The sequence below is a fragment of the Dunckerocampus dactyliophorus genome, chromosome 4 (genome assembly GCF_027744805.1).
Source record: "Dunckerocampus dactyliophorus isolate RoL2022-P2 chromosome 4, RoL_Ddac_1.1, whole genome shotgun sequence".
NCBI classification, from domain to species: Eukaryota; Metazoa; Chordata; class Actinopteri; order Syngnathiformes; family Syngnathidae; genus Dunckerocampus; species Dunckerocampus dactyliophorus.
This window is the reverse complement of record NC_072822.1, coordinates 1,754,424-1,774,898: the sequence shown is the minus strand read 5'-3', so window position 1 is coordinate 1,774,898 and position 20,475 is coordinate 1,754,424. Positions and strand designations below refer to the sequence as shown.

Here is a 20,475-nt window from a genome sequence, read left to right as displayed (position 1 = left end):
GCACCAACTTTTTTTTTTTTTTGTCTCTTTTTAATAAATGTGGGAGTTGGTTTCCACACACAAGTGGGAGGAAGCATTCATTCTTCTCCAAGGTGACGTGAACAGAATTACTTCAGAAGTGTCATTAGTGACCTGGGACAGCCATTATTGCTTTTCGCCTTCAAGTATGTACGAGAATTGGGACGTAGCGTCGTTTAGCCACGTTTCATGAGGCCGGGGGTGTCCAAACTTTTACTCCAGCGAGGGCCACATCAACTTCACTCTTTACTCTTTTTTTCCACCCATTTTTGCAGTTTTTTTTGTTTAATTTGACAAATATTTCAACTTTCCTCTTAAATAATCTTCATAAATGTCCTTTTTGTAATTGTAGGACTTTATTCCCGTAATATTCTAACTTTTTCCCCAAGCTCATTTTCCAAAATTAACAACATTACTTTGTTTTGTAGGTTTCTCACAATATTACAGCTTCAAAAAAACATATTTCTTCCTTAATATTTCAACTCTATGCTCCTAAAATGAAGTTATTTTTCCTCATAAGGTTCCAAGTTTATTCCTTTTTTCTCGTTAGAGTACGCCTTTTTCCTCTTAATATTTTGCCTTTATTATCATAGTTACAGCTGGGGGGTTTGTATTTTTGCTGGGGGTTTTCAACATTCTTCCTTCTTTTCATTGAATTCCCATAATATTAAAACACTTTTGCCAACCCAGTTTTCGCATAATATTCCGACATAAAAAACAAACAAAAAACACATTTTTCTTTAATATTTCAGCAGCTTTCTTCTTGTAAATGTTCTTTTCGTAATTATGATTGATTTTATCCCCATAATATTTTGATTGTATTCTCGTAACATTAAAACCTTTTCCAATCAGGAATTTTCCAAAAGTGACAACTTTATTTCATTTTGCTTTGTTTCTCATAGTATTATGATTTTTTAAAATGGTTTAATATTTCAACTCTATGCTACTAAAATGACATGATTTTTCTCCATAGTATTACGAGTTTATTTCTCATCAAATTTGACCTTTTTCTTGTTAGAATATGACTTTTTTCTTGAAATAAAAATAATACAATACAAAAACAGTGATGGGCCGCAAATGGCCCCCCAGGGATGCCCTTTGGACATTACAGGACATTAGGCTGAGCTCCTGACTTGCAATTCTCTACCGAAACACAAGGGGGTAGTGTTTACCTGCGCGTGACTAACCACCACCCTTGCTGACTTGCTGTTTGTCTTCCTGGCCCGTCAGGCAAAATAGGCAAAACGTTTAAGGACACCAAAAATTGCAAATAAAATTCACATTCAGTCAAGTTATTACTGTGGACTCTTCAAATGGAAAAGCTCGATTCAAATGTAAAGCAACGTGCAATTCTTGTGGAGAAATCAGCAGTGATTGGACAGGAAGACAGAGAAAGAAGTTGTGCTTTAATGAGGAAAAAGTCGTAATTTCACCAGAGTAACGTCGGAAAAACAACAACACTTTAGCAGCATAAAGTTGAAATACTGACGAAGATATTGACCAAAACATAAACATACTTTATCAAAATCACTGGTGAAATGTAGAGGATCAGGCGGATCAGGAGGACACCCCCCCGACCAATCCAGCCACTTTTCGGGCTGTCCGCCTTCGACCTCTGACGACGCACACCCGTTAACCGCCACCTGACCGATGATCACATCGCCAGCCTCGATAACTCACCCCACCCTGCCAAGTGTCAGCCCCCCTAATGCCGCACCCAACTAAAGGTTTTTAACGCCCCACCCTGGCGAGACATTTTTTGTGGCGTGTTTTTCAGAGTGAAAAACTTCTGTCCCTCTCACGACAGGTAAGACCCGCACGGCAGCCATGCTTGTTTTGGCTTTGCAAGGGAAAGTGGGCGGGAGACGGTCGCTATAGGCTGGATGCTGCAATGGGGGCGGAGCTGATCGGCGGATCGATCGGCTCACCCCAGTCAAACCTGTCTTAGCGGCCACCTTTATAGAACGGCCACCTGCCTATAGCGGCCACTGAAAAATCCTTTCCCCCCCCCAGCAAATTTACATGGTATAGACCCTGTGTATAGCAGTCACCTGTCCAACACGGCCAGCGGCCACCCATTTTGTCTTTTGTCTTTGTCTCTGGTCAATATCTGACCGCATATAGCGGCCAAATTACCGACTCAAGTAGAAGCGTCATGCACGAAAAAGTTTTGTTTTTCAATCAATGAAGCCGTCGTGTGTAGACTTTAATTACTGAGTCCTAGCTCAGTCACAATCATTCACAAGATCCACACAAACTGTCAGTTGTTCCACATAAAAAAGCCGTCTTCTTTTGAGCTTGCTATTTCCTGGTCAAACATGTAACTTTAAGAGCATTTGCACCAAAACATTACTGCAAAGTATGCTGGGAACAGGACGTGCTCCCAGCGACGCTACAATAAAAAAAAACATACGCTAGCATGCATGCGGGAGCAAAACTGAGTTCGGTTGTACTTAATTGAAGTATTTTAGAATGTACTCACGTTATTTTTCATCAATCCTCATCCACAAATCCATCAAAGTCCTCATCTTCTGTATTCAACACAAACAAAGCCGTCTTCTTTTCCGTTCGCTACTAGTCTGTTAACTTGTCAGTGTTATTCAGCTCCGAAGCAAAGAAGGAAACTTCTCCTGTTGCTTCTGCCAACTTTATTTATTGAACGCGGCCACCAGACAGCAGCTCAGAACACACACACATCTCTCAGCATCGTCTCTCCTTCCTGCTTGCCCACAAGGCAAAGGTTAAACAAGCCCCAACAAGACATAGCTGTCCAGCCAATGCCTGTAAGAAATGACACCGTTTATTTCCTGGTGTGCACTGGTCAATACTGTAATGCCGCTTGTTGTGGGGAAGGAGAGACTCACGTCGCCGATGCACTTTAATGGCTTTATTAACAGCGGAGAACACTGCAGGACTTTACATCCACGCCAACATAAACACACTTCCCAACTCTCTCCAAACTCACAGCTAGCACTGAGCCTAGCTCTCCTGCTCGGGACGCCCACCGTCACTACCCGTCACTTCCTGATGAACTAAAGCTGTAATGACACTCTGCCGTATAAAAAGTAAAATATTAAAAACAAGCGTAAGACATTACTAGCACAGCTTTGTTCTGTGGGTCGTGGATAATAACAAGCCTAGTAGTGCTGTACAACTTTTATCCGCAGTCCCACAGTGCCCTCTACTGGTCAACATTATTATTTTTCCCCCTTTTTTTTCTTTATTTTCCCTCTACTGGTCAACATTCAAACTGGATGCCAACCTGTCTATAGAGGCCACCTGTCTATAGCGGCCACTTTTGCAGACTCCCTCTCATGGCTGCTATAGACAAGTTTGACTGTAGTAGGAAAATTTTACCTATTCAATCCCAGCCATTTTTCAAAAGACAAGCCCTTCAGTAGCGGCCATTTTAGACCATTTTGACTGATCTTTCAAGGCACACAGAATATTGTGTTGTATGGTTACATAAACATGGAACCTACCAAAAGAAACATTAGATTCCTGTCTTTCATCAGAAACAAAAAGTTAGTTTCTACCTTTTTCTGTTCTTCAGCATCAGCTGTACAACATAGTTACGTTTCAGGAAAATATCAGTTCCCAATTAAAAAAGGGAAAAAAGCAGCTTTTTGTGAAAAGACACATAGAACACTTGTTTGCAACCTTCTATTTATGATTTTGGACATTATTAGAGCCATCTATACATGAAATAACACCCCTGTAGTCACCTTTACATTCGTATTACCAAATAAACTACACATAAAAAGACAAAATGAGACATTTACGACATAGAAAACCTGTTTACGATCTTCTAAATATGGTTTTTAACATTAGAGCCTTCTAGACATGAAATAAGACCCCTAATAGTCACCTTTACATTCGTATTACCCAATATAGTTGACATATACAACATACAACACCTGTTTATGACCTTCTAAATACATTTTAAACATTATTAGAGCCCTCTAACCATGAAATAACACCACTATAGTCACCTTTACATTCCTATTATCCAATATGCTAGACATAATAAGAGAAAATAAGACATAAACAACCTGTTTACGACCTTCTAAACATGTTTTTTTAACATTATTAGAGCCCTCTAGACATGAAATAACATCCCTATAGTCACTTTTACACTCCTATTATCCAACATACTAGACATAATAAGAGACAATAAGACATATAAGACATAAACAACCTGTTTACGACCGTCTAAACATGTTTTTTTAACATCACTAGAGCCCTCTAGACATGAAATAACATCCCTATAGTCACTTTTACACTCCTATTATCCAATATAGCAGACATAATAAGAGAAGACATCTCAGCATTGACACAGATGTTAGCATTGGCAGCGTACTTCCTGGCTATTGTCTCGTCAATGTAACATTACTGCCACCTAGTGACCAGTGTTGAAAACTACTGTAATGCCGCCGTTTGTGGTTAAGGAGACTCAGGATGCATTTTGGTCGTGTTATTAACGAGCGGGGAGCACACATGCAGTCAACACTTGCACAGGAGCTGCTGTCGGCCGCTCAGCTAAATGCATTCAACTCCCGAGAGCTGATGTCGCAAACATCTTCTGAATGCCTTATGGTTCTATTTTTGTTCATTTAGCCTTTTTATGCTTGAAAATGCTTCGTTTAGGCCAAGAATTCACACACATTGACTTTCAATATGCACATTTTTACTTATAATAGGCTGTAGTCAACCACGCAACTGTGATCATTTATTCATTTATTTTGAAAAAACGTGATAGAGTGAGGGACGTATGCACCGCAGCTCTAAAGCTAATCATAACGAAGTAATGTGTTAGCAACTTTAGCATAGCCATGTGAGCTACGGTGCACTCACATTTCAACAGCGACGTCATGCTAGGTCGGCCGATTTGCTGCAGAAAAAACAAACTTACAGCTCCCACGTCTGTAGCGGGCTGGCGAATCGATGGCAGACCTCCCGGGGACATTTTAAGATGTGTAGCGAAGCCTGCTCCTTTACAAAACGGTGGATGTATGTACGGGGGGCGGGCTCATCCGGCTAGGTTGCTAGGGGCGGGGAAGTGGACGCTATCATGTCCACGAGGAAGGAGGTGTCTCCTTGAAAAGCGAGTGTCTTCTCTCCAAAGTGGAGCAAACGAGTGAGTCTGGTGCTCATCAACACAATAATGGTATTCAGCGTTTTCTCCTCATCAAACAACAGAACATCAAAAATGTAAATGTTCATGCAGGGGAATGCTTCAAGGCGTGCATGGAAGCAAGTAAACACGCAGTCCTCGCAGGACCCAACAGCACCTGCTACATCTCTGCATGACTTTGACTGAGGTTTCGTTTTTGACGAGCGTGGTTTCCTGCTGGGTGTGTCTCCAGGAAACAGTCACGTGACTTCAGGTCGCAGAGAGATGCGGCAACAGACCAGGTAGCACATGCTAGAGCGTTTTTGTGTGTCCAACCTTGCAGGTTGATCATTAAAATGTGGAGGAAATTAGAACTTTGACAGCGTTTAATAATGCTTGTCTGACAAAAGTGTTAAAGTGTTCGATGAGGGCTTTTACAGCCTTAAAACGTATGTAATCATTGTCAACTAATCAAGTTGGCTGCTTTATGGATTTCACTTAGCGTGGGCTATCGCCAGTGATAAGCGAGGGAACACTGTATTCTTGGAACATTATAACTTTTTCTCAACCTATTTTTCCAAAAGTTTTTTTTTTTATTTCTCCTAATATTTCAACTTTATTCTATGAAAAGGATTGTATTTTTCCTCATAATATTACAACCTCATTCTTGTAAAATTACAACTTTTTCTCATCAGATTAGAACTTCCTCCTCTTAATATTCTGACTTTATTCTTGTAAAATTACTGCTGAATGTTACATTTTTTATGGCTTTTTGTTGTTGTTTTGTTTTCTTCAATTCTATTTTTAGAATGTTCCACAAATGGCCCCCAGGCCGCACTTGGGCCACCCCTGCCCTGGAAGTAGCAGCAGCATTTTGAGGGTAAAAGTGTAATCGTTGAGTCCAGCCGCCTTTCATTGGTGACCGTTACAACGAATTTGTCACGTGCTTCCGTGTTTTAGTGGCTGAAGTATAATTTAAACCACTTCTGCTGAAGAGGAGGGAGGAGACGAGCAGCGGAGTGGGAGGAGACCAGAGAGGAAGCAGAGGGGGGGGTTCAGCCCACTGGTGGAAGAGCAGAAGGAAAACATTATTCCTTTATTCCCTCTCAGCGGCGGAGGACGTCACTTCATCAGCCAGGAAGCCCCGCTTGGGACGCGAGGTAAGCTCCCCTCCGGAGTCCCCTCTGGGGTGGCAGTAGGGGTCAAAGGGTGAGCTGTGTGTGTGTGTGTTTTCTTATCTAGAAAGTAACGGTGTGAATTTGTGAGAGGAAGTCTGAGGTCATCAGCTGCTGCTTCATCCTTTCCTCAGCGACTTTCACGCAGCTTTCGCTCCTCCGGTCGGACGCTTTCTTTCCTCGAAGCTGATGGAAAGACGAAAGTGTGAGCGTGAGCGAGGCACTTTTCACAAGACCGCAGCAACCGTCAACGTGCGTGTTGAGCTAATAACTTCAGCGTGCCTAAAAGCGCACACGTTTCACAACATTTGCGTGGCACTGTACCGTGGAAATGCATGTTTAGCATCGCCGCATGCTGGCATGATTTCCACAAAAACATCTTGAAAAGAACCCTGATTTACACCAGTGTAATGTCACATGACATTTGTTGTTGTTGTTGTTGTTGTTGTTGTTCAGCCGTTCCGGCAGGGAATTCGATCTTTTTGCGGATGTTCAGGCCACCCTTTCTAGCAAAACAAGTCAAAATCCAAGGTAAACGCTGCACTTATTACTCGGGTGTGTATGTTTTAATTCACAGTGCAGCCGGAGAAATGCTCTAAACTCACTGTTTTTCACTTTAATAATGATTTGGAGAGCATGAGAAAGCGGACGGCTCTCTGTGACCAGAACCAGTGTTGTAATAGCAGCCGATGAGTCACACGCGCGCAGCAGCCGAGCGGCACCATTTTGTAGCGCACGCAGAGGTAGATAAAGCTGCTGGATGCTGACCGCTCATGATACCCTGGCGTGTATTTTGCTTGTGTGGACCAGACAGAGGGGATAATCGGAGCATTTTCGGCAGGGTCGTCCAAAGTGTGGCCTGGGGGTCATTTGCGGCCCACGGCTGTTTGTTTTATTACATTCTAAAAACATAATTAAACAAGTAAAAAAAAAACAAATATAAAACAACAGCAAAAATGGAAAAATCAGCAGTCATTTTACGAGGACAAAGTCAAAATATTATGAGAAATATTACAAGAATAATTTTACGAGAATAAGGTAATATTATGAGGAGAAAATGAGGTCATTTTGGTAGCACAAAGTTTAAGTATTGAAGGAAGACATGAAACAAACAAAACAACAAATTAAGATGGAAAACTGGAAAATTAGGTTGTGAACAAACTCAATGTTACAAGAAAAAAACAGAAATATTATTGAAACAAAGTCACAATTACCTCAAGAAAACTTACTCGAAAAAGTTTAAATAGTTGGAAAATAAAACAGAAGTAAAAAAAACAAATCAGCTGCAATTTTTACGAGAATAAAGTAAAAATATTATGAGAAAAATGAAAAAATAATGTCATTTTAGTAGCATAAAGTTGGAAATAGCTATAACATGGGAATAAAGTCAAGAAAGTTTTCAAAGATTATTTAAGACGAAAGTTGAAATCCGGTGTCTACTTTAGTAAGCTAGCTAGCTACATGAATGTCCGCGGGAGCTAGCTTGACACCAAACTGTAAGACTGCTAACAAATAGCGTTAGGATCCACACTTTGATTGGGATCCATTTGAAAATGTACGCACAGTTTTGTGCACGTTGGTTAAGCAGTTTTGGCATAGTTTAGCGAGCTAGCAAAAAGGCGCGACCTGACCTGACCTCGGATAAGCGAAAGAAGATGGATAGATGCACAAAAAGACGTTTGTGTAATCCTGCTCACCTCTCTCGCAGTATAGCCTTGAATACAAAGGGGAATGTACACGATATAATATAATAGAGTACATCCCAGGTAAGAAGGTACTACAGTATATATATATATATATATATATATATATATATATATATATATAATAGGATTAGTGTGCTGGAGATACTATGGTGACTTTTGAATGTACTGAAAGTGTCCGACTAAACTGATGTGTCAGTCTGAGGTGTCAATAAAAAAAGTTTATCAGGTAAGATGAGACGGGGGCAGGAGGGGTCAGGTGAATAATTCAGAGGTCGATTGTTCGCGTCTCCTGAGAGTGCCGTGGCTTTGTGGCGCCGCCATTGTTGCTTTATCGACTAATCACTGGCGAAAATGGCGACGCTAAACCATGGAGTGGTTTTTGTGTTGTTGTTTGTTTGTTTTAAATGTTCTACTTTGAAAGTACCTCATTCATGGTCGTGGTTATTTGCCTTGTGTACTTTGTGTATGAGCTACACTGGTGTGGAAAAGTGATTTCTTATGTTTTTGCATGTATTTCACACTTCAATGTTTCAGATCATCAAACAAATGTAAATATTAGCCAATGACAACACAACTCAACACAAAATCCAAACCCACATGTCCCTGTGGGAAAAAGTGATTGCCCCCTAAAGCTAATAAGTGGTTGGGCCCCCCTTAGCAGCAACAACTGCAATCAAGCGTTTGCCATAACTTGCAATGAGTCTCTTCCAGCGCTGGGGAGGAATTTAGCAGAATTGTTGTCATTCAGCCACATTGGAGGCTTTTCCTTTTTAAGGTCATGCCACAGCATCTCAATAGGATTCAGGTCAGGACTTGGACTAGACCACTCCAAAGTCTTCATCCATTCAGAGGTGGACTTGCTGGTGTGTTTTGGATCATTGTCCTGCTGCAGAACCCAAGTTGCTTTCAGCTTGAGGTCACCAACATTCATGCTTCCATTTATCACAGCAAGTCTTCCAGGTCCTGAAGACCATCACACTACCACCACCATATTTTACTGTTGCTATGATGTTCTTTTTCTGAAATGTCAGATGTAATGGGACACACACCTTCCAAAAACTTCAACTTTTGTCCCATCAGACCACAGAGTATTTTCCCAAATGTGTTGGGGATCATCAAGATGTTTTCTGGCAAAATTGAGACGATCCATCTTGTTGTTTTTGTTCAGCAGTGGTTTTGGTCTTGGAACTCTGCCATGCAGGCCGTTTTTGCCCAGTGTCTTTCTTATAGTGGAGTCATGAACACTGACCTTAACTGAGGCAAGTGAGGCCTGCAGTTCTTTGGATGTTGTTGTGGGGTCTTTTGTGACCTCTTGGATGAGTCGTCACTGTGCTGTTGGGGTCATTTTGGTTGGCCGGCCAGTCCTGGGAAGGTTCACCACTGTCCCATGTTTTGGCCATTTGTGGATAATGGCTCTCACTGTGGTTGGCTGGAGTCCCAAAGCTTTAGAAATGGCTTTATAACCTTTTACACTTGAACTCCGGTGTGAGAACACACAGTTAAGTTATGTTTTAAGAGGGGCCACACACAATCATAAAAAGTTTCATTTAAAAAGTTGGTTTGTGTTGAGTTGTGTTGTCATTGAGTAATGTTTACATTTGGTGGATGATCTGAAACATGGAAGTGTGCCACACAAGAAAAAAAAGAAATCAGGAAGGCAGCAAACACTTTTTCACACCACAGTATGTTAACTTTCATGATTCCACACCAGTGCAGCATCGTGACCCAGTGGGCAGCGCTGGCATTTGCTACTTTGCAGGATTTCCAAAAACACGTATGCGAGGTTCAATGGAGACTTGAAATAGTCTTCGGGTTTTCCAAGATCACCTGCGTTTGGTTTTTAGAAGAGCCTAAACTGTCTGAAGTTATTACTGAAACACGTTAGGTTCGTTGAAAAAGAAATCCTGCACGTTGGAGATGAAGATTAAGATTATTGGTGACGTTGAAAAGACATCCGCTAATGGGTCATTGAAGACTGAACTGGCTTTGATGATTCCTGCAGAAGAAGTCCTGGTATTCATTCCATATGTTCCTTACGTCTTTATTGCTGATAGCGTAGAAGCTGTCATAGTGTTGCGTGTGTATTATTAGCTCGCGGCCTGATAAAACAAGAAGCTGCTGATAGCCACGATAGCTCGCGTGAAAGATTGTTGAGCCTTCCCAAAGGGCTTTATCGCCGCGCGGATTCATTCTAGGGGTGTTTTTGTAACAAGACCCCCCTCGTAGGTGGACTTGTGTGAGGTCATGCAGAGGTTTTCACTGGGAAAGGAAAGACACCAAAGTACGACATTTTGGCAAAGGTTCAACTCCAACCACCTTTCTCTCCCATCCAGGAAAATGCCAGCTTTCTTTTCCCCGAAAGAGGCCTTCTTCTGTTCCTCAGTGGTGTTTGCTATGAGACACAACAGAGGAAAGACGGGGAGGGAGAACACAGCTGCTGCCTTATCTCGCACTGTAGACCATTGTTTGATTTAAGGAAACTTAATGCAGCAAGTCTAACAGCGCCCTTGTAGTGGTGGGGGCGTGCCAGGATGACCACACTCATCACCGGGGGGGTTGATGCCCTCTGAGGGAAGTAAAAACAGGACATGTTTTCTTTTCTAAACAAATAAAGACTGAGAAAAGCCAGTGCAGATACTAGCTAGCATGTCCCTTTCAAGGCGTAGTCATGATTTCTTCAAATGTATGAAAGTAATGCAACGCTTGTACAGTGGAACCCGTCTATGTCAACCACCTTCTTATTACTAAAAACTGCCCGCCTAAGTCGACATACATGGTCGACTCCTTTTGTCCACATAACATTTGAGATCCAAAGGGGTCATTTCGATGAAGAATGGGTCCGTTGATGTCGACGTGCTGTGGCGTCGTCAACTTCCATGTTACCGCTAAGCAGCGTGAAGCCGCAAGAGCGACACAACTGCTGTCGAGTTACACAGCATTAAAACATGCAGAGTTACTTCCTGTTCAGTGCAAAGTAAGCTTCTAAAGCCTCCTCGGTCCGTTCATGTCGACGTGGGTTGTGGTATCGGTAACGTTAATTAGCATGAAGCGACAACAGCAACATAACTTCTGTCTAGCAGGAAACGCACCCACAGTGACTTCCTGTTCGGTGCAAAGTAGGCTTCAAAGACCTCCTAAACTGTATTGTCTTCTCCAAAAAGCGCGATGGCGTGCGTGGGGTTGAAGGTGTGGCTCACGTATGAAAAGACGTGCGCTCAGCGTCTGTGTTTGTCCTGCAGAGGAGCGCTGGGCGCTGATAATGGAATCAGTGTTCCGCGTGGAAACCAGAGATCGCTCACGGCACAAGACGGCCATTCATGCGTGCGACCTCCGACCCCTTGAGCCGGTCACAGGTGAATGTGACAAGCGGGATCGCGTTACACACTTTGCTTTGTCACCGCATTCATCCTTTTCCTGGTGTTGGCCAAACGTCTCCAACGGCCCGCAGACTGTCACGTCTTGGCAAGCATCACTCCTGTCATATCGAGGATCTTTGACTTTGGCACAGTAGGTCCTTAAAAACAGCAGCACTTTCCCCTCATATAAAGGATCTTCGACTTGGCCGTTTTTGTCAGTAGGTCCTTAAAAATTTTGAGTGCTGTTGTCGTGTAGAAAATCTTTGATGAGCATTTGTGCAGTAGGTATTTAAAAACAGCAGAGCGCTCCTGTCGTATAGAAAATCTTTGACTAGCGTTTTTACTATAGAGCCTTAAAAACAGGGAAAAAAAGTTTAAATAGCTTTTTTACAGTGGGTTCCAAAAAGAGCAGAGTACGGCTGTCGTGTAGAAAATCTTTGACTAGCATTTTTGTAGTAGGTTAAAAACAGCAGCAAGCTCCTGTCAGATAGAAGATCTTTGACTAGCGTTTTTGCAGTATGCCCTTAAAAACAGCAAACTGTCAACAGCAGTTGGTCCTTAAAAATAGCAAAAGACAGTGTCATAGAGGATCTTTGACTGGCATTTTTGCAGTATGCCCTTAAAAACAGCAAACTGTCAACAGCAGTTGGTCCTTAAAAATAGCAAAAGACAGTGTCATAGAGGATCTTTGACTGCTGTTTTTGCAGTAGGTCCTTAAGAATTTTGAGTAGAGCTTTTTTTTACAGTAGATTCCTAAAAACAGCAGCGTAACCCTGCCATGCCGAAAATATAAATAACAGTAGAACCTTAAAAACAGCAGAACTCTTCGATCATTTAGAAGATCTTTGACTAACGTTTTTGCAGTATGTCCCTGTCATATAGAGGATCTTTGATTAGTGTTTTTGCTGTAGATCCTTAAAAACAGCAGCAAGGTCCTGTCATATAGAGCATCTTTGACTACCATTTTTGCTTAAAACCAGCAAAGTGGTGCTGTCATATTGAGGACCCTTGACAAATGTTTTTTGCAGGAAACAAAGTCCTCCTGTCTTATCGAGGATCTTTGACTGGCATTTTGGCACTTAAAAACAGCAGATCTTTGACTGGCGTCTTTGCAGTGAGCTCCTAAAAACAGCAGTGCACTCTCATCACGTGGAGGATCTTTAACTGAAAACACGAGTTTGAGCTTTGTGTAAAAGTCCCCACCTTGGTGACGGCGTGCTGAGTTTAAACGTTCCTTTCCTGTCAGGCGGCGTGGACATCAGCGTTGCGTCACCGAAGCGTGGCGACTCCTTTAGGCAGAAGTCAATGAGTAGACCACAGTTTGTCTTGGGCGGCTTTTAGGGGGGATTCATGACCCCTGCGTGTGTGTGTGCGTGTGTGGGTGCGTGTGTGTGTGTGTGCGTGGGTGTGTGTGTGTGGGTGCGTGTGTGTGTGTGTGTGTGTGTGCGTGCGTGTGTGTGTGTGTGTGTGGAATTCCCGTTAAAAGGCACATTCTTGTCCAAACACATGTGGTGGATATTTATAGCTCCAGCGCTGACTGACTTCACCGTGGCAACCAACGCCCCCAAAAAAACAACTCCTGTCTAGCAACCTTTACATCAATTTTGGCGGATTATCGTGCAGGTCCTTGAATGCACCGTGATAGTAAATGATGGTAAACAAGATGAAATAAAGACTGTGGACTCTGGAGCTCGTCAGGGACAGCGTGCGTGCATGCGTGTGTGTGTGTGCGTGCGTGCATGCGTGCGTGCGTGCGTGCGTGGATCAGATGAACAAAAGGCCGTCTGGGAACGCCATGGCCGCCTCCTCTCTGAGTCACGCTGCCCTACAAGGGAACAACACCAAACCACGTCCACTAGACAGGAAGTAGATGTGGATGAGGCTTTCTTGGAGGTGTTTGGGAGTTGGTGTTCATTCAGCAAACTTGAAACCACACAGCGATGCGTGACTTCCTCCTCGCTCCTTCAAGCTTTTTAATGACATTCCATGTGGATGTTTGCTCAGCGTGTTCTCATGTGCTTACTACTACACATCTCACACACACACACACACACTCTGGTTTTGTCCATCTAATGCAGGCGCTACAAAGGGATGAACTTCCACAATGAATGATAGAGTTGAGGGAAAGAAGCTGTATGTTCCTGAGACAATACGTCACATCTGAAGGAGTGAAACCTCTCCACAGACGACAAGGATGGCGATGATGGGCAGATAGCAGGAAGACGAAGAGAAGATGTCGTCGTTCGGCCTGGACTGTGTCAGGAAGAAAGAGCGAGGTAAGGCGGGCGGACGTCAAACACTCTGGTGACGTGTTTACATCAACAATGTGGTGCCGTGTTGACTACTTATGCTGTTTTCCTTGGACATCAGAGCTGGAGAGGAAGCTGAGGGCCAATGACCGAGAATACAACCTCTCCTTTAAATACGCAGTGAGTGTCCGTCCTGGCTGCTCAGTGCAACATGGCTAACGCTGGTATATAACATGACAAGCGAGCACAGAGTGAGCTGTGTGGCTGTCGTTCATGCGTCCGTCCAGGCTGCTCAGCACAAGAAACCAAAAATAACTGGACAAGACTACCGTTTTTGCCGAAGTCGCTCAAAAACGGCAGAACACTCTCACACTCTCAACACTTGCTTTTCTGCAGTAGGTCATGTAGGATCTTTGACCAATGTTTATGAAGTAGTTTCCCAAAAACAGCAGAGCACCCCTGTCATTCAGTATAGAAGATCTTTGACGAACACATTTGACAAGTCTTCCTGTCATATAAAAGATCTTTGACTGGCGTTTTTACAGTTCTTGAACAAAAACGGCAGAGCCCGCCTGTCGCGGACTACAGAGGATGGTCGATGGTCGACTCGTGTTTTGTGTACTCGAGTCAGCCAGGAGACAGTCCAGCTGTCCTGATCAGAACCACATGCACAGCGAGCGTAGCGCACTTGAGTCTCCCCGCCGGTTAAACATTTGCTAGAGGTCCACAAACAACGTGCAGCTTTGCCAAAAGAGTTGAGATTTGAAGCAGCTGCCATCCAAAAGGTGACATTAGATGGCGTCTCGTATAAATACACACAACATCAGGCCAACGAGCACGACGACATCCTGCATGCAACGTCTGCCTTCGTACTGACCCTCGTGACAAGAGGAACTTCTTCTTCCTCCGTAGACCAACGCCATCAACACCTCCAAGTACAACTTCTTCACCTTCCTACCTCTCAACCTCTTTGAGCAGTTCCAGAGGATAGCCAACGCCTACTTCCTGTTTCTGCTGGTGCTCCAGGTGCGTCATCTCTTTCTCCTCGTTTCCTCGGAAAAAACACTCTCTGCGTGACGCAGGTTTTTATACTACATATTTATACTACAACTTTTTTCTCTTAATATTTTGACCTTATTCTAATAAAATTGCTGCTGATTTTCCATTTTTGCTGTTTTTTGTTTGTTTTGTTTTCTTCATCTGTTTTTTTCCATCTTTATTTTTTATTTTCCTAATATGTCTACTTTCTAGTAAATTTTCTTTTTGTAATATTATAACTTTATTCCCATACTATCTAGACTTTATTAATGTTGTTATTTATGTTAAGACTTAAATGACATTATTTTTCCTCGCAATATTCTCGTAAAAATTACAACTTTTTCAATATATTCGACTTTATTCTTGTAAAATGAATGCTGATTTTTGCATTTTTGCCGTTGTTTAAATTATATCTAGACTATATTAAAATTATATTTTTAGACTGTGCCCCGGGCCAATAAAAAAACAGCCGTGGGCCACAAATGGCCTGAATTAGGGCATAGAAAATGTGTTTACGGCCTTCTAAATACATTTTTTACATCATTAGAGCCCTCTAGACATGAAATAACACCCCTATGGTCACCTTTACACTCCTATTACCCAATGTAGTAGACATAATAAGAGCAAATAAGACTGATAGTCGTGTGTTGCTGTATGTTCTGGTGCTAGGGGATCTGAGTGGTGGGTGGACAGGAAGTGCCTTCTGAATGTCTTGTATTTGTACAAGTTTTATGCTCAAAAATGCTTAACTTAAGCAAAAGATGCTCCATATTCCACCTTGAAACAGCATGACTTATTCATAAATATACTTTTGAAAAAAAACGATGGAGCGAGGCCACGAAATTCAAAGCGCAACATGGCGAGGGACGACCGTACGTGGATTTATTTCTTTTTTCCTCTCCTTCTACCTCCCGAATTGAACAATGGAGGCTTTTTGTGTTTACCTCAGGTGATTCCTGAGATCTCGTCGCTGTCCTGGTTCACCACCGTGGTGCCTCTGGTCCTGGTGCTGTCCGTCACCGCCGCCAAGGACGCCACCGACGACATCGTGAGCACAATCACCGAGAAAGCTCATCTTTTAGAAGAAAAATAAATCAAACGCGGACTCGTGGGAACAGTTTCGAGTAGTTCCTCACCCGCACTTTGGCAATGTGGTCGTTCCCCTTTTTATTTCTACGACGTTTGATTTTGTCACACTGATGAAGAAATGCTCAAGTTTCCCTTCTTGAGACCAACTGACCTTCAAAGCGGGTTTTTTTGGTGTTCTAGTTGGTGATGTCAGCGTTTTGCTGCTTTCAGGACTTCAGAAGGAATGGGAGCCACTTTTGCTCTCAAGGTTAAGCAAACAGACTCATGACCTTGATGAGCTTAAACATTAACGGGCACAGACCTGTCCTCCGCGGGCCATTTGTGGTGGCGCTGGGCGTGATGACGTAGTTTCCAATTTGCATGAAAAATCTGTAAAAAAAACTGTTGAGGCGAGCGACTCGTGCTTACAGTCCCCAAATGTCCCTTCAAGAGACTTGTTGCTAACTTCTCAACATCGACCCCCCCTGCTGCGTCTTCTTACTCTGTGGTTATCATGCGTTTAGGATAGGAGGGGGGTTTAGGGTTTAGGATTAGGAGGGTTAGGAGGATTAGGGTTAGGAGGGTTGTGGTTAAGGTTAAGGTTAGAGTTTAGGGTTAGGGTTTAGGTTTAGGAGGGTTAGGGTTTGTGAGTGCCATATCTATATGTGGTAGTCCAAATGTATCTGTGGCGGGCCGGCAAAAGCCAATGAATGCATGGCAAACACTGCTGGTGGTAATAAGGATTCTAATGCCAAAAAATGTGTTTGATTTAAAGGAAAAGTGGACTTTTTTGGAGGGGAATTTTGCCCATCATCCACCATCCTTACATGACACATGAACACACGTGTTTCTTCTCGTGTTCTGTGTGTTCTAAAGATACAAACACAGATGAAAAAGAGGCAGCTAAGATGCACGTAAATCTCTCTGTGGCGGGCTGTTTGATACGCATCTACACACACGGGTTTAGACTCCGGCCACACGGATACACGTTAAAAATGCAGATTTTTCTATGCATTTTGGCCTCTCGTCCAGTTTTTTGTCCTTAAAAACGGCGCTTACAGTATTTTCAGATGTGTACAAGAGCACATTCTATGCCCAAACAGGCTGTAAGGCGGGGGTCCCCATCCAATACATTTTTTAAACAATCATTTGTAAATAACTACATCCAATTTTATGTAGAGGGATACCAATTTTGGAAATATGGGCTGTCATTTTATTCCAAAATATAATATACAGTTAGAAATCACACAGTTTTTGCATGTTTAATATGAGCAGCGGCTTGTCCCACTTTGTTCGAGGGTCCTTGACCGCCCCGTCTAACTTTCCAACTACTACGACTATACTGTATTTTTACCCTTTTTCTGCCACCTCATATTTGCTCCCACATGCTGATACTATGTGGGAATGCATAAAGCTAAGATTTGATGACCTTATTGAGTGCTAATGTGCACATTTGTTCGGTACACAACCTCTCTGAAAAGCAGAGTCCAGGCTGGTACTGGTGGATGGCGGCTCTGTATTCATTTCATGCTTTTAATCTGATGTTGTTCCTGTCTTGGGAGGGTTAGGGTTACATAATAAATAAATATGGTCAATAAATATGATCAATTACATCGCTATAATGTACGTATGTTTTTCCGATGTGTTGCAAATCTTGCCCAGTGGCTAGCTAGCGCATGGCTAATGCTGTTTACATCCATTCTTGTCTTCATGTCATGAGCGGCCCAGGCTCTGGTTTGTTTAAGAGACCGGATGCTAGTCTTGCGATACCCGGTGCATGTCTCCACAGTCGATTCATCTAAGGATTTATGGCTGATTCTTATCCATCCCTTTAGGCTGCTCCCGATGCTCCTCTCGCTTGGTTTATCCTTCACAACCCTAAAGGCAACTACTCCGCCTATAAAGCATTCTGAAAAAAGCTCCAAAAAGCGCCAACAACGCTCCATTCACATAAAGTGACCTGCATATTAACCAAGCTACAGCGGCATTGTTATTATTATTATTATTAACACTGGTACGCCAAAGAACTACTTTGACGGTGTAGTGACACATCGCCACACCACACCGGCTAGCGGCTAGCTGGCTAGCGGCTAGCTTCACCACACGCTCGTTCACAGCGCCTCAGGCCACTCGTAAAAGGTAACACGACATATTGGAGCTGCCGCCACTGCTGCTGTGTTTTTGTTTTCGCTAAGTGCTAAGTCCGCTAATGCTTAAAAATGAGCAAAATAGGGCAAAATACTGTAAGTATTATCGTGAATGTACCTGTTACTACATGGTTATAAAATGATAAAGTGCTGTTTTTGAAGGTGTTTCAGTAGCAGTAGCAATAGCAATAGGTGTGTCCAGTTCCTTGAGCGGCTTCTTTGTATCTGTTTTTACATCTTTAGAAGGCACAGAAAAGAGAAAGACGTGTTCGTGCCTCACATAAGGATTGTGGATGATGGGCAAAATTTCCCCAAAAGAGTGCAGTTTTCCATGAAAAATGATGGCTGGTGTTTGCTTCGCTCGCAGAATCGCCACAGGAGTGACGATCACGTCAACAACCGGAGGGTCCAAGTCCTCATCGATGGAAAGTAAGCCACGCCCACCCAATCCTTTCGATGTTTGATTCTTCAGCATTCCAGCCAACCTCACAGCAGGAAAACATTCAGGAAGCTTTCAATCGGTGAAATGAGCAATACGAGTCCGACCTCGCTACCCGCCGTCCATACTTGGGCTGGGTTTATTTCCTGAAGTACAAAGAGTTGGGTTTTTTTGTTTGTTTTCTTCTGCGACGGTGCGCTGAAACACAACATCCTGTTTCCTCCCGCCAGACTGCGCAGCGAGAAGTGGATGGACGTGCAGGTGGGGGACATCATCAAGCTGGAAAACAACCAGTTTGTCACCGTGAGTCTTCTTTTGCTTTGTTTTTTTTAGTTCCCTCACCTGACGCATGTCGTGTATCCTCCGCTAGCCAGTGGCCTCCGCGCCGGTAGAACGAAAGAAAGAAACCAAATTATAAAATAGGATTTATTCTTTCGCCCAGAGGTGTCCAAACTTTGACATTTTTTTAAACAACTCATGTAGATGTGATGTTTTTTATATAAATTTTATAAATATATTTTATTTTATTTTTAAAAATATTTATCAATTTTATCCGTGCCAAGGCTGATTATTATTATTATTATTATTATTATTATTATTATTATTATTATTACAGTTTATCCATACATTACATAACATTTTTTGCAGTTTTTTTTTTTTTTTATATTTCAGCTTTTTCTTGTTTTCTTCTTTGTGGTACTCATATGACTTCATTCTCATCATATTTAGACTTTCTGATCATCACATGATAACATTTACCTGACCCAATTTTCCTAAAATTGCAACTTTATTCTTTGTTTGGTTTCTTTCTCATGTTGTGACTTTTTTTAATTAACCCTAACCCCTAAACCCTAATCCTAACCCAACTATGCAATTATTTTTCTCTTAACTCATTCAATCCCAGACATTTTTCAAAAGGCAGCCCCTTCAGTCCCATCCATTTTAGACCATTTGGACTGATCTTCAAGGCACACAGAATATTGTGTTGTATGTTTATAAACATGGAAGCTACCAACACAAACATTAGACTCCCGTCTTTCATCAGAAAAAAAGCTTCTTTCTACCTTTTCCCGTTCTTTAGTAATGAGCAGTAGAACATAGGTACGTTTCAGGAAAATATCAGTTCCCAACTAAAAAAGGGAGAAAACCAGCTTTTTGTGAAAAGATACATTTCAAGCATAACTTTCACTTTGACACTTTGGTATTTTTTGCTTTTGTGACATCTCAAATATCTAAACAACTATACCAACATAAACAACACAAAAAAGTTTGTTGTTTTACATCAAAATAACAATTTATGTACAAACATAACACCATCAACTATTTACAATTTTCACATATGGAACTGAACGATGTGTGTGCACGCGTGTGCGCATGTGTGCGTGCGCGTGAGCATGAGTTGTGTCATCACCAATTATGACCTCTCCTGCAAAAAAGCGTAAAAGACGCATAAATACTGTACGTTGTTGGAGTCGGGCGCTCAGGCTTATAAAAACGTATAAATACGCCTTTCCTCTCTTAATATTTTGTATTCTTACTGCTCTTTTTCTCCATTTTTGCTGTTGTTGTTGTTTGTTTAATTTTCTTGTTTAATCATATTTCTAGAATGTGCAGAGGGCCAATAAAAAAAGAGCAGGCGCGGGCTGTAAACGACGCTCAAGCTGCACTTTGGACACCCCTGCTTTAGACCAACCGACTCATCCAGAACACAAACACTGTTACTAAAAGAAACCATCGCCTGGTCTCACAGCCGTGCAGCAAGTGCTAAAATGAATGCATATACTATAATAATCATCTAGAGTGCATGAGAAAGTGGAAAGGAACCTTTCGCTCTCTTTGACCACAAATATACTGCACAACACAGCAGCAGCAGAGCCAATGTTGTAATTTCATATTTTATGAAGAAAAAGTCATACAGAGATGACAAAGAAGATAGCGCCCGCAGAGGTAGATAAAGGTGGTGGATGCTGACCACTCGTGATGCATTGAAAAATAACTTCATCAGGAGGTTGCCTACAGCCACTAATTCAGACCCCCCCAGTGCTTACTTGTGTTTGTGTCCCAGGCCGACCTCCTGCTGCTGTCCAGCAGCGAACCGCTCAACCTGGTGTACATCGAGACAGCCGAGCTGGACGGGTGCGTTGGTTGCGGTCCGGCTAGCCGGTG

General features: G+C 42.5%; 1 protein-coding gene across 6 annotated transcripts in view; it reads left to right on the top strand.

Annotated features, from left to right (window-relative positions):
- Positions 1 to 20,475, top strand: part of LOC129179491 (phospholipid-transporting ATPase ID-like) — a 46,578-nt gene that overhangs the window by 11,265 nt on the left and 14,838 nt on the right. Inside the window, exons 1-8 of one of the 6 annotated variants that reach the window (XM_054772780.1) lie at positions 6,135 to 6,291; positions 13,554 to 13,644; positions 13,739 to 13,797; positions 14,530 to 14,643; positions 15,605 to 15,703; positions 18,238 to 18,299; positions 18,540 to 18,612; positions 20,375 to 20,445. In XM_054772780.1, coding sequence (XP_054628755.1) covers positions 13,602 to 13,644; positions 13,739 to 13,797; positions 14,530 to 14,643; positions 15,605 to 15,703; positions 18,238 to 18,299; positions 18,540 to 18,612; positions 20,375 to 20,445 — 521 coding nt within the window. In that variant the 5' untranslated portion in view covers positions 6,135 to 6,291; positions 13,554 to 13,601. Of the gene's footprint in view, positions 1 to 6,134; positions 6,341 to 13,446; positions 13,645 to 13,738; positions 13,798 to 14,529; positions 14,644 to 15,604; positions 15,704 to 18,237; positions 18,300 to 18,539; positions 18,613 to 20,374; positions 20,446 to 20,475 lie in introns of those variants that run through there. The other 5 variants (XM_054772778.1, XM_054772781.1, XM_054772779.1 and 2 more) reach the window with 5 other exon arrangements.